This window comes from Sphaerodactylus townsendi, linkage group LG03 (genome assembly GCF_021028975.2).
Source record: "Sphaerodactylus townsendi isolate TG3544 linkage group LG03, MPM_Stown_v2.3, whole genome shotgun sequence".
NCBI classification, from domain to species: Eukaryota; Metazoa; Chordata; class Lepidosauria; order Squamata; family Sphaerodactylidae; genus Sphaerodactylus; species Sphaerodactylus townsendi.
In genome coordinates, this window is record NC_059427.1 from 34,039,350 (window position 1) to 34,054,184 (window position 14,835).

Genomic DNA, 14,835 nt, shown 5'->3' on the forward strand with positions numbered 1-14,835 from the left:
AAACAAATAAACAAACAAACAAACAAAAGAAGTACCCGGACATTTTGGGCCCTGTGCATGGAAGAACGAGGCAGAAAAGAGTGATATGTAAGTGGTTACTGATAAATCAGGAGAATGGCAGGTGTGTGTCTTACACTCAGGGAAAGACCTCCTTTCTGTGTGAATCACATGAGGACATGGGATAAGAAGCTGGGTCTTTCTTCAGCACTGAGTTTCATGGCTGCTGCGCTTCTATGGATTTTTTAGAGAATGAAATCCTACTGCTCCCAAATGGCCCACAGGTGCCAAGAAAGGCCTTTTTTTGCAATGGCAGTTGACTTTACAGTATGTTATTGTTTTTAATCGGATTTTATTTCCATTTCTTCAAGCCTCGGGAAGGCAGGAAGTTCGGGAGGATGGCACCTCATCTCAGGAGCCTCAGTGAAGCGCTCCCATGTCTCCCACTGAGAGAGCTTATTAAGCAGGCTTAGGTGAGTGGCTGTATGCCTAGACTCCCAAAAGGGTCTCTAAATGCGATGGGAGGGGGGGGGTGTTAAACTCTCCTTTGACATCTAGACAGTGGGGACAAAAAGCAGCTACCAGGCTATCGAGGCTGCCCCCTCCCCCTTCTTGTTTTCTATTATTTCCTTTTCTTCTTTTTTCATGTTCTATAAATGTTGAAAAACAATAAAAATATTATTTTTAAAAAGCCTGAGTAAGACAGGATGTTAATTTGCAAACTTAATTGGATTAAAAACTCAACTAAATTAAGGTGAACTGGCCCACAGAAAAGGATACAGCACAAAGGATATCTAGGTGGTATCTAAAAATTCACCTGACCTGTTTCAGATGCTGTAACTCCTCTTCTAATTCCTTCACTTTTTTACTCTGTTTCGAATAAGAGTTGTCTCTTTCCTTCTCCTTTGCTCTCAGTTTCTTAATGATATTTGAGTTTAGCAACTGCTGTTTTGAAAGCTTTTCTCCTGAAGAGAAAAATGAATCTGAGCAACTGATTTCAATGCATATTTATCACAGCCTTATGGCTTCCTGCATTACAACTGACCAGCTGGTTTGGCTAAACTCTTGGATCTAAAGTCCACTTGTTGCCGCAGAAATCAATAGATGATAGTGACTTAAATCCAGGTAATTCAGCTTCAGTAGTATCTAGACTGGTCTATGAGTGATCAAGCAAGACTTACATGGCATTTATCTATAAGTTATCTATACATAAAGTATATACAAGATATTGAAAAGTTTGTCTCAGTTTACCTCTTCTGCAAAAGCATTTCCAGTCCAACTAGATTATCAGAAATAGTGCTACAACATTTCTCTGAAATATTAGAATATTCATTAAAAATCGGCAACCCATGGCACGGCAAAGGGTTCCAGCTGCCCCCCATTTTCCATCTGTACATTTTCCATCTGCTGCTATGGAAGGTCATGATGCCACTAGCAGAGATGCCAGCAAAGTCACTCTTTTCACTCGCTTCCATCATTGCTACTGGCACTGAAAGGTATTTAAGTGAAAATAGACGAGGCTGAGGCTGGAGGGGCAAACCCCGCTCTGCAAGTTTACATCATGTATCGCTTTTCATATGCTGAGCCTTAGGACTGCTGTGCTTTTATATTCAGTTATTATACATTTGTTAGTTTGACTAGTTATTTTTTAAAGCTTCACGATTGTTTTAATGGTCCACAAACCATTTCTAACTTTTTTTTCCAGGAGAAGTGACAGAGTAGCACCTTAAATTAACTAATAAAACCATTTCCTCAAAACGAGGGGGAAGGGAAGAAATACTGCTTTCTACTAATGCCCTTAAGCTTGTATTTTGTTGACTCCAACCCTCATACCCACCTTCTTCCATTAACCCTTTAATTTGTTCATCTCTCTCTTTTAGTAACTCAGCAGTTTCATTACTGTTCAGTCGTGTTGCTAACTCTTCTTTGAGCGTCTTCACTTCCTACAAATGAAAAGATTCATCACAAAAATGTCATTTTAGACCAAGACTTGTAAAAATTTAATTACAAACTATATGAGTTTTTAATCAATAGAATATATCTTGTACTTTCCAGGGTGCTGAAAATGCAATGTGGTGCAACACTAGAGTGCATTTTTATTGGCCAGGGAATGAAAAAGAATGAGAAAGAACCTTTTATGCAGTAGAAAAGTATTGCTTCTCCATTAAATCCAAGAAATCAAAAGTGTGAAAATTACTGGTGGAGGGGATTACAATCAACTTTCAAACACTTGAAACAAATCTACCTTAAACAGTCAAACTCCACTCTTCAGTGTACAAACATAAGCTACCTCGGCTGAAAGACAGCTTCGGTTTTCAAAAGTCAGACTATGTCCAAATCCTCCTGCTCCATACTTAAACACTGCTTTTTAGTTATCCTCCCATATCTCCAAAGAGCAGCACAAGTGCTTGCAACCTGAAGTGAAAATTTCTCTATGATACGCTCTCAGCCTAGACACAGCATGTTGGTCCAGAGGCCCTGTACTGTCTCCATTTATATGTGATGGGGATACGAAGTTGTTGAGGCTCATGTAACAAGCCAGTACCAGTTAAGTGGGATTTTTAAACTGTTCTTGATTATATGGCTGATTCCTATGCCATATTACAAGACCCTTCGTTTCAAATGCAGTTTGCCATGTGGCGTGAAGAAAAAAGGCTACTGTGCCAGATAAACGATGGCAGGCAGCCCTATCAAAGAGGCTAGGCTGCCAGTCGCAGCCGCACCACCCCACCGCTCTGATGGGGGCTTCCCGACAGCATGGGGAGGCTTGCAAAGTAAAGTCTCCCCACTGCTGAGAAGCCCCCATTGGGCTTAATAGACTTACAACACCTTTTTAGGTGCCATAAGACTACAGTTTTGACTGTTGGCATAAGGCGGTGAATGGCCAGGAGGAAGCCTACTACTGTCGGCTCCTCCCCCGGCCACACCCCGTCCCACCCCAACTACACCAGTGGAAGGGGCACAGGGGCAGTGGCACCTCGACTGGCACTGCATCCCACCACCAGGGAGGGCCAAAATGGCCTTTGCCCCAGGGCAAGCATTCTGGGGATGGCAAATCTGCCAAAGCAGCTGTGCACTGCTCTCACTGGCGGATTTGGTCCCCCGTTAGGCTCACAAAATTAACTCTTGCAATTCTTCTTACTCCTGAAAGGGTAACTATTATTTGTCTTTTATTATGCAAGAAGACATGCAGCAGAAAACTGCCTTTCCACTTAGCCACAGTGATTGGTGATAACTTAAATCAAGAACTGATCTGCTGTGATAAATTTTGAGAATTCTTTTTCTAGACCATCAATTTTCCATAGACAATATCCGGCTAGTTACTGCACAATGTTAAAGTAATGTCTTAGTCTTTTTAAGGTGCAATGTCCTGGCCTGCTGAGTTCAGGGAGTGTTGAATTACTGCCAGCCGCAAGCATGGCCCAGGAGGAGGGAAAGAACATGCTTACTGAATGTCTCTGAGGGTCCAGTCCAGGGTAATTGAATCCAGGGATAGCAGTCTGAGAGCAGGAGCGGCCGAGTCACAGGCTTTCAACAAAGTTGCTCCTACAACATCAGATCTCTTAGTTCTAGTTTTTATGGGTCTCCTCCTCTGCTCAGTTTGGCCAGTTTGGCCATTGGGAGAACTTAAGAGCATTCCCTAAGGCATCTCTAGTCTTGCACTGCATCTTTTAGCTTGCAGTTCCTGATAGCCGCAGACTCTGAGTTGCCTAACCAGTTCAGGTGAGCTGAGTGGGCTATTGGCTCTGGCATTTATAGCTGGAGGGGATTCTGTCAGCATCCTCCTGCTCTCAGTCTATCTGTGGGTCTGCATCACCTCCTTCCTGTGAGACTTCGGACTGCTCCGGGAGCTCAACCAGCTGGGGCTCTGATGTAGCTGGGTCGTTCTGCCAGTTCTCCTCTTCCCTCAAGGATTCCTCACTGGCTGAACCTGGGCCCATGGCATGCAACAAGGCTTTTGAATTTACTGCAAACAACCATGGAACTAAAGACTAACAGATTTACTGTTGCACTTACTTAGAAGCGCTAGTGCTCACTTTACCAGATGTATCCTTCAGGATGTATATACATCTGATATAAAATTAGGCGATATTAAAGCTAATATCACAGATATTAAATTAGCTTGTCAGTTACTGCTGATAACTGATTGCTGTGCCTATTTTTTCTAGCTCTGAGAAGAAACGTCATGGACATTTCATAGCCCCTTTCATCCCACTTTCACAAACGGCTTCTATGTGTATTCCCAATGACAGAACATGATGTAAATTTGACTAAGTAGATTCCACTCCATGAAAAGGTATGCCCCAATAAATCTGTTAGTATTTAAGATGCCACAAGGCAGTTCTACATTAGGCTCTGGCTTCCTGCTACTTCAAGGTGTAAGTTTTTCTTCTTCCGACCAAGAGATGCAAAATATCACTGTAAGACTACTGGAGAAATATCGTTCAGACATCAAAGAATTACCTTTTTAGCTGTATCTCTCTCTTTGCATGCTATTTGGACCTTTTTCTCTGCATCCGCTATTCGCTGAGCAAACTCCTCTTTAAGAGATGAAATGCTACTGTTTTCTTCTCTCATTCTGAAGACTTCACTAAATATAAAAGATTCCTGTAATTATGGATGTGCTCAGCAGGTTCGACAGTAGACACTATGGTTACAAGCCACACACACCAGCCCTTCAGTTTTTGAAGACAAAAATGGCAGAGAAGCACGGAGGAACTATCTGTGTGCTCCCCTCCTGTGATACTTTCTTTGAAGAGGTTATGCTTTAGCCATGCTTGCATAAGATAATGAATACCATTGGAATGTACTTCCTTTTTTCTTTATCTGTCAGCTGTAACAGAAGGTGCTGATATCATTTCTGAAGGCCGGCTGGCTTCATCCATGCAGGAGGGCCCACACAGCAGCTTACGAACTCCTATTATCATGCTATTTCCTCAAGATCAAAGCAGAACCCTCACCAGTTTCCATAAAAGCAACCCCTTTGTTTGACCGACTATTAAAATAGAATTGGCGTATGAGCAAAATGAACGTGGGGAAGTGGAAAACTGTAACCCCCAAGACTGAGGTTTTTCATTCCTGCTCACAGGAATATTTATGCCAGATAACGCATAAATGTTTACCTCAGCAATCGAGGCAGTTTCCATCCAGTTCTGGGCTGCATCACTAAAATTCAATAACCCTTATCAACTTTTGTAATAAGCTGCTATAATCCATTAAGCCTAAATACACAAAAGCTCCGACACACCAATGTATGCATTATTCTGCAAAGAGCAAACAGGATCACAGTGTTTTCACAAAACTGGCATAGACTCAACAGGGATGCTGTTGACTGACACTTACTCTTTGAGGTTATCATAAGCTTCTTCAAGGCATGCCTTCTCTTTGCTGACACTTAACAGTCGATTTTCCCTTATCTCCAGCTTCTCTGTCAATGAATCAATAATCTGCAGAAGATTTCAGACAGGAGGTGAAAAGGCTGAAAGAATGACTGCCAGGTCTCTCTTGGCAGCAGTGTAGGAATAAAGTTTGAAGTTCCTCTCAAATGCTTTCCTTAGTAACATAACATCCAGCACCTCACATTGCTAATGACTTTTAACTTTCTCAAAGGGTGCTAAATGAGACTTTTGCAACTATACCTTTACATAGCAGCCCAGAAGCTCCTTCTAGGTTTCTGCTCATGGGGGAAAGGGGATCACAAGAAGGATTTCAAGGATACCACAGAAGCAGCGTAAAAAGTGGCTACTTCCACTATGTCAAGACCTAATGGTCTGGCCTTGTCATGAGTCTCCAGGTGGGGGCCTGGCAACTAGGGGGAGATCTGCCTGCCTGGTTTCCTTTTGCTGTCTGTCTCTGTTTTGTTTATGCTGGTGAGAGCTGCTCTGCACATGACCTTCTCATGGCTTCAGACAGTTTCTCATCAGAAGCACGTATGGGTGCAAAGCTGGGAAGACCTGTTGCTTGGCAACAGGGGCTTGGGAGGGGTGCTGGTGCATTTTCAGATTTGACAAAAGCTTTCCAAAGTGTAACTCTTCTGATTCTCTTGTCAATTAAGTGGACTTCATTTGCAACTGAGTCTATTTTATTGGGAGACCAAGGGAACAAAACACACTATACGATAAGTGCCAAATCTATTTCTAACAGAACAGTTTTCTAACATGGATGACTTGGCTTGGAGTTTAAGCAGACGTGGATAAAATAGAAACACCTTATGCATTATCCAGTATGACAGATAGGAGTCAACACTGAGTGGCTGCATAAAGATAAGAGCTAAGATACCATTCCACAGTACAACGAAGCAGCCTTCTTCCTTACTGCCATCCTCAATCTGTTTATGTTATACAGAGAGAACACAGCTATGCAAACATGAAAAATCAACAAGCCACATGCAGAGAAGGATTCAAAGATCCCACAAGATAAGCAGGCTAACCTCTGCCGCATCTAACCTCTGCCCCAATTCAAGCACCCCGTTAACATTACAAGAACAGGAGACCATTGTTTTGAAGGCTGGTTCTGAGGTTACCTTGCAAAGTTCTTCTTTTTCGCACTCTGCGCTGGACAGCTTTTCAGCACTGTGTTGAGGCACCACCACCTCTTCTTTTGGGGCACCCTCTTCATGAATCCGCACAGGAACAATCAAGACATCTGGCTGCTCGGAGTTAACAGGAGTGGCACTTCGTCCACTTTCCTCCATTTCTGCTTCCTCTGCGGGCAGCGCAAGAGTCTCACTGGCAGTCTGATCAGACTTGTTTTGAACAGTGTCAGTGACATCACTTTTGGGTGTCACGGGGCTGATGGTGACAGATGCAGAAATGCATCCCCGACCTGACAGTTCATCATCTGAGTTGATTTCGCTGACGCTACGACTGTCCAGCGATTGCACACTGAAGGAGTCTATCCTTTCAAAGGCATCGGAGGAGCAGCAGCTCTCAGTCAACTTCTGGAAGTCGTCGAGACGGTTATATTCCGTGCAAGCAGATGCTGAGAGAAGCTGAAAGGATGTTTGCATCAGGTGAAGGCTAGCTTTCGAATCAGCCGCCTCTTGCCTTGAACTTGCCGAGCTCTCGCTTATTACGCTTTCGTGATCTAAAACTTCAATATCGCTAGTTGTGGATGTCCCTGAGGAGAAAGTGCTAACGGGAGGGGAAGGTGTATTGCTTTGCCGATCCTCGCTTTTGCGCTCTTTCGTTTCCAAGGTAGCATTCTTTGTCTCTGTGGGCAGAGTTTGCGCAGGAATTTCAGGAATATGTACAGGTTCATCACTTTCTGGATCTGATTTTACAACATCAGCGGGCTTTCCTGCACTGACATTCTCAGGAGACACCTGTTGTTCAGTGTCTTTGGTTTTGTTTTCATCATGCTTGTCATCAGTATCAAGTAATGAGCTACTTTCTTCTAACTGTTCCTGGGAATCACTGAGGTTTTCCAGTTCTACTAGTGCAATTACAGAGAAGTCTTTTGCTGCAGTTTCTACGGATGCTTCTGGTGGGCCACTATGCAGAGAGTCCTGTAGCGTGCTTTTCACTTCTTCCTTAGGTCGCTGTGATTTGGTGGGAGGCTTAGATACTACTGCACTTTGCTGTATGCTCTGAACATCCGTCGGTGAGAGAAAGGCACTGAAGAAGTTTTCTGATTCATCTACCACAGTCCTTCTAACTGGTTTGGTGATGGCAGTGGAAGAGGGTATCGGCTGAGTTTCACCTTCAGTATCAGAATTTAACCCCCAGGCAGAAGTATCCCATCCTCCACTCATAAGTGAATTTGTTCCTGAGAAAGGGAAGACAGAGGAAAGTTAATATACAACTTTCATTATACAACCCTTACAAATATCTATGTAGAATCTAACAGAACCATAGAACCACATACCCAAACTATCTGTAATATTTTCCATAACAATATATTCTTAGTGGGCCAGGGTGGATTAAAAATCTTTTTTTTTAATTATCAGACTTTTAAAAAATTAGGTAGCAGGTATAAGAAGTATGGATGAAGTGGTAGCAAAGCACTGAAGTCCTATGTGACAAAAGAATACCTGAACATCTGAGGGCAAAAATGTACACCACAGTTATCCGCCCTGTGGCCCTATATGGAACAGAATGTTGTCATCTGATTTTTAGAGTTAACGTTGGAGTTGTTGTTACCTGATGTTTTAACTGGAATTTTATTGTGAGTGTATTTTTATTGACTTGTACACTGCCCAGAGCCCTTTGGGATGGGGTGGTATATTTAATTTGAATAACTAATAAACAAACAAACAAAGAAGGTATAAGAAGTTTCTATTTTCAAGATAACCAAGCATAAAACAAAATCTGAGTTTAATTGAAAGCATCTAGGTTTGGATCCTATAAATTCCACACACACTCAACAGTTTCTCCTTAAAGTATTCTCCCTCCTCCTCTAAAATTCTGCTTGTCCAACCTCAATTGTTTTCAATGGGCTCCTTCACAAATGAATGTTTAGAAAGATAGGAAGTGCTCACTTTAGCAAGAGTATTCAGCGCACACAGAACTTGTTCACTAGGCTCTTAAATATGACTGTATGACCCTGTTATGAACTGCTTTTCTTTATAAAGAACACACTCTGGGGAACTCTCTTGGTCAGTCATACAGCATAGCAGTCCATGCACTTATATGGCTTGATACTGCAAGTTACCCCAGGGATCATCCACTAATTCATCTGGGTGATCTTTTACTCCTATTTTATATCTAAGAATTACCTAATCTCACAATCAGTTCAGTACTCTAACTATAAACATTTATGACTGCCCTAGGCAACCAAATAGTGTGGATGCTTCCCATCCATCTCATGGCAACCAGTTATCTGTTTTGTAGCTGTCACTAACCCTTGTTTCTGGTTGAAACTATTTACTTTTACTTGCAAGGAAAGTAAAAGCAGCTCTAGGACACAGAAAAATAGAAAGGAGCCCCCAAAAGAAGCACCTTTAGCGCTGATTTTAACTCACAATGACTGACAGAAGATTGTGGTAGCTGCAGATAATTAAAGAGACTCTAGGGTCATGAGCAACATTGCCTAAAAACAAACAATGTGGTATAATATTTTACAATTTTAGAAAACAAGAGAGACATTTAAGAAACATACAGAGTACCCTCAGAGGTTGTATAATGGCCTATACAGTTTTAAATCAGTCAGTATAATGGTCACAGCAGCCAAGCTGCACTGGCAAGCAATGAGATCAGCAGCATACACTGCAATACTTCTCAACTGTGAACTTTCTATACTGAATGCGTATAGACAAATATTGCTAAAGAGGAGGTAGGGTTCATCTTCTTGCACTTGCTCCCCAGTGCTTTGGGGTCCCCCATTCAGGAGGGTTTTTTTCTGGCTTTCAAGAATAGATTTCATCATACAATCACCCAGTGGCATTCCTTTTTCTATAACTTCTTGGTACTCCCTTTTTTAAAAGGTATAGGTGTGGGCTGGATCCAGCATGAATGAGGAAAGAAGATATATCTGTGTGTCATCAAATCACAGCTGACTAAGGGGGACCTTGGGGGTTTTCAAGATGTTCAGAGGTGGTTTGCCATTGCCTGTCTCCATGTGGATTGAGAGAGTTCTAGGAGAACTGTGACTGGCTCAAAGTCACCCAGAAGGCTTCATGTGGAGAAGTGGATCCACAGGCTTCATGTGGCTCCGATTCTCTCTATACCATGCTGGCGCTTTCAACAAAGATGTAACTTAGTGTAATTCCATTAGCACAAGCCATTGTTCACTATGCAGCTTCATATACTCCAAACAGAAACTACTGTGTGGTCAAAAAGTATTTCACCGCCTACATCATATCATGCTATTTAAAACATTAAGAGAAATTTAAAAATCTTTAAAATCTGTATGTTTATTAGGATTTGTGATTTATTTATCGTGGACTTTTGAATGCATGTTAATCAATATCTTTGTATGTTTAAAATGCAGGTCATATTTAGCTTCCCTGCTGATGCCATGCTGTGACTACTGTTTGCACATCAACAGTATGGCCCAGCTCAGCAAAGAATAGTACCTTCATCTTATGCAATCCTTCTGCTAACAAAACAAGCAATTAACTGGATGGCAAAGCTACCTTCAGTCCCCTGCCTGACAGTTTTAACCACTAAATAGCCAAAGTTATACCTTGTAAACATTTCCTACTGAATGAACTCTATCTGGCTGCTATTAAGCAAGAAATGATGATCCTGAACATGTTTTACTACCCCTTTCTTTACATGAATTCAAAGAAGTGTCACATAACTGTTTTTTTATGCTTAAAAGTATGTTAGTGAAACTTTGTTAATGCAGGAGAATATAACTCAGAGACAGCCTAAAAAAAAAAACTTTAAAAAATTGCTATTACTTTTATGCAAGTCATGTCCACAGTTCAGCTGGTGTAATATCCAGCACCCAGCAACACAGGAAAACTGACAATGCCCAGGATTTTTCTCTTTGCACCCACCAATCGTGCCATTTCTCAACAGTACCCCAATATGAGCTATGCCCAGTAGGAATTGATCAATATATTTACCTAGCTTGGCCAGCAGGATACATTCCACATTTCCCTAATAAAACAAGCACCTTTAGTGCTGATTTTAATGAACACCAACTGACAAAAGACTGTGGTAGCTGCTGATATTGGGAAGGAGTCACAGAACACAGGACAAACTCCTCCCCACACACAACGCTCAAGTGGGATACCAAGAACAAACACAGATCAGAAATTTCACATCAACAACGTTCCATGTTTTGAGATACGGACACGTAGCGACTCTGGACTCCAGAACACACTCAGACTACTAAGAAACCATGAAACAGATACCTAGTAGTATCTCAAGTTTAAGTTAACATTTTTATGTTCAAATTTACAATAAAGAAATAGAGAAATAAATAATTTGCAAGTCCTCAAAAACGGGTAGGCAAGACTTTGATGCATGAGCACTTTCTTGTCCACCTGCCTGGTTTTCTCTCCCCCCCACCCCCTTGCTTCTGGGCTACCCACCTGCCTAATTCTTTCTCCAACTGGCAAGCTGCAAACCCATCCAACTGTTTCTTCTTGACTACCGTTTGCCTGCCCACTCTATCATCTTTCCTCCCCTACAAGACAGAAAATCTGTCCAAAGGGAAACATTGTGCTACTAAGGGATGCATAAAATGCCCCTGCAGGAGTCTCTGCTCATTCCACCAACCATAAGTAATACCAGAGACAGATGAAGTGGGGAAGGCATCCATCCGACACGACTGGACCAAAGCCGTACTAGAATTATGTTAACTGTATTCATTTTGAACTATTTTAGGCTGCCTAGCAACCACTTTTGCTGAAAAGCAGAGCTACAATGCATTAAACAACTATTATAAAACACAGGATCTTTTATAACACTAGATATGTTTGTTCACGATACTCAGTAAGTGTTAACAGAGCGATGGCACAGTATGCCTGCATTATGCTCTGGGACATGAGTGAAAAGTATGATGTTAAAAGTTTTTTAAAGTCTAGTAGTATTATGACAAGGTATATATATATGCAAGAAAAAGATGAACAATAGACTACCTACTCTTCACAGGAGATGCATGGCTGGTGCCAAATACATTCTCCGACCAGAACAATTGCAAGAGAAATGCATGAGTCAAGTGTTTCATGAGTGTTTCCCCACCACCTGCAAGCAGCAGTGAATGAACTGGAGTAAGGAGGGGGCTGGAACATGCTGGGCACAATGACATCCTGCTGTATATTTATTTTACTGAAAATCTCCAAGAGGCAGGGAAATAGCTGATAGTGGTCTCACCTCCCATGCAAATAGATTGACAGATTATATATATACGGCTCAGAGTAATTGCTGACAAAAGGTGGAAAGCCACTTGACAAGAAGAAACTCCACAAGGTGGATGTATGGGATTGTCATTCTAAAGATTAATTACCATAATAGCTGGAAAGTAATAAATGGCATTTTTTCTAGCTTTTCAATCTATGCACAGCTAGTATTCTAGCCCATCTACATTTTGCCATGGAACATGGAAGGTGGCTATTTGAGAAAAACAAGCACAAAATTTCCCTGGGAAAACATGCAACTACGAGATAACAACACAGAACACAAAGACAAGATGGGGGAAAAACACATCCAGATGAGACGTTATGTCAGCATCATGGGTGTGATCAGTAGAATTAGAGTTCACCAAAGGAGCAACTGTCAAAGAATATGGAGGCTGCACCACAACACACAACTGTGTGAGGCAAAGTGTAAATTCTCCAAACGTCTGAGCATCTGTAAACTGATGTTCTGTGCTGGTCTGATTTGTTCTTTTATTTACATTGTGCTATTCAAAACTTAGCATAAACCACCATGGTGAGTACTTTTTTTTTTAAGTTTAAGTGAAAAGACAGGCAGCATATAGGAGGAATAAGTGGCAACTACATGCTGTAGAAGTTCTTGTCATAAAATTTATCCAGATCTCCAGTTTAGCAGCTACTTCTTTATATATACCCTTCCCCACAAATAGGTAGAAACATGTATGTTACAAAGCAGCCTGAACATATACACACACATACATATACATACACACACCCATATATATATATATGTACATGTACCATATATATATATGCACACACACAGAGTACATGTATACATATATATATTTACACAATGTACGGATAATTATGGGCTCTGATTTCGGAGCCTAATAATATAACTAATGCAAAAATGAGGAGAAAGTTGCGAGGAACTGGAATCACCCATTTTTCCCATATAGAAACGATAGTCTCAGGTGCCGACCCTGGGAGGGGTGCAGACAGACAGAAACTGGACTTCGTGCAGGACTCTCTACCCCTACTTTCCCGCTCCCCCTCCCCGTACCACGCTCGCCGGGCCTGAGTGGGACGATTCCGCCGGGGGGCCCCTCGCCCTCATCCTCCTCCTCGCCCTGGATGTCCAACACCCGGTCGATCGACTTCTGCGCCTGCGACAAGGCTTGCTTGGCGAAGCTCGAGAGCTGCGAGGCGTTGAACCAGCTCATGTCCCTCGGCTGCGCGGAGGCAAGACAAGCCAGGCCCCGGCGAGCTAAGCGGGCGCTCCCTTGACTCGGTCAGCCCCGGAGAGTCCCGTGGCGGAAACTGCCACCCGCATCCCGCAGAGCCTCGACAGCCATGAGCGAACCCGGATAGGGCCGCCAGCCCCTCAGGAGAGCCCCGCGAACGCGCGCATGCGCAAGGCTGGCAGCCTCCACGTAGCAAAACAAGCCGGCGCCCTCGTTTGCCGTACCAGTCACGTGACACCGAGCGCCGTTGCCATAGCTGCCGAGTGGGTTTTTTTTTTTTTTTAACGCTAGGCGGCTCAAGTATCCCGTCCGGTTTGCCTTGTCGGGTTGCGTCACTGAATGTCCACCGATTGGCGATTCGTTCCGGGGTGGGGGTGTCCTTTCTCGGTTTTTCAAAACTTTATGCAACCCAAAATAAGCTGGGAATTTGCTTTTATAGGTTGGATGCATTCAATTAAGTTCAACTGATTTTGCTATCCCTTCTGCTTCTAGAACATCCGAAAATATCCTTCTTTATGCCAATAGCTAACCATAATAAAAATTTTAAACATGGTTTTAGGATTTGATTGAGTGTGTGTAATGTAAGCTAACCTGAGTGATTTTGAATAGAAGGCAAAGCATCCATCTCTGGGCTGTGGGCCAAGAGGGGGTTGTTTTTGCTAACATTTCATCCACAGGGGTGCTGTCTGGTTTTCAGGCTGTATGGCCGTGTTCTAGCAGCATTCTCTCCTGACGTTTCGCCTGTATCTGTGGCTGGCATCTTCAGAGGATTCAGATCCTCTGAAGATGCCAGCCACAGATACAGGCGAAACGTCAGGAGAGAATGTTGCTAGAACGCAGCCATACAGCCTGAAAACCAGACAGCACCCCAGTAATTCCAGCCGTGAAAGCCTTCAACAATACATTTCACCCACATTTGTGGCTTGCATATTCAAAGGCAAGTCACAGTGAGATGCATTTCTCCCTGTGGTGTTTCTGTCTGCACTGTGCCATGGACAGAAGCACATCTTAGCATGACATGCTTTGCAATGAGAAGTGTGGTAGAGCACTTGCTTGGCATGCTAGAAGGCCCCCACCATCTCCAGTTAAAAGGATCGAGTTGTACATCCAGTGCCACAGCCCTTCTCCTGTGAAAGGGTGACAGTAGGGTACTTAGGATATGGTATACTTTGCACTGAAAGTTTACTTTGAAACAGACTGTACCATACAAGTGTGCAGTGAAAAACAAATAATGGCATAGGGAATAGGGGAATCAAAAGCTTTCGTGACTCAAAATCAACTGACTGTTGAGGGTTTTCCAGGCTGTGTTGCCATGCTCTGGTTGTTTTTGCTCCTACTATTTTGCCCATATCTATAGTTGGCCTTTTCAGAAGCATGTCATGGGAAGATGTGTTTCTCTCCACACTGCTGTGGAGAGAAACACATCTTCCCATGACATGCTTCTGAAAAGGCCAACTATAGATATGGGCGAAACACCAGAGAGAAACACAACTCTTAAATCATTGGGTGCCTTTGGAATTTTGACACAGGGTGGTGGGTGCAACCACACAGTGTTCATTGCGGGAAGTGGGGCCAACTACAAAATATCAGGAAGTGAAGTTACACATAATGCTAATAGTAACTCTTCAATGTTTTTTTTTTAAAAAAAGCTGTATGACAGGATGCCTTCTCAAATTAAAATACTGTTTTAAAATTGTTCTTTGCTTCTACACAGTCCACTTTCAGTCATTCAGAGAAGATCCTTGTGATATGGTGGCAACTGCTTCAAAAGCAACATAAAAAAATCTACTCAGCTGGACAGATCTCCAATGGGCAACCAGA

The 14,835-nt window shown here is 42.6% G+C and overlaps 1 protein-coding gene across 1 annotated transcript in view; it reads right to left on the minus strand.

Annotated features, from left to right (window-relative positions):
- The window catches only part of TMF1 (TATA element modulatory factor 1), a 28,180-nt gene extending 15,016 nt beyond the window's left edge, over positions 1-13,164 (minus strand). Inside the window, exons 1-6 of the mRNA XM_048489976.1 lie at positions 12,834-13,164; positions 6,521-7,764; positions 5,341-5,444; positions 4,462-4,588; positions 1,835-1,940; positions 820-962 (exon numbers count right to left, since the gene is read on the minus strand). Of these exons, the coding sequence (XP_048345933.1) occupies positions 820-962; positions 1,835-1,940; positions 4,462-4,588; positions 5,341-5,444; positions 6,521-7,764; positions 12,834-12,993 (1,884 nt within the window). The 5' untranslated portion in view covers positions 12,994-13,164. The remainder of the gene's footprint in view (positions 1-819; positions 963-1,834; positions 1,941-4,461; positions 4,589-5,340; positions 5,445-6,520; positions 7,765-12,833) is intronic.
- Between the last annotated feature and the right edge of the window lie 1,671 nt (positions 13,165-14,835).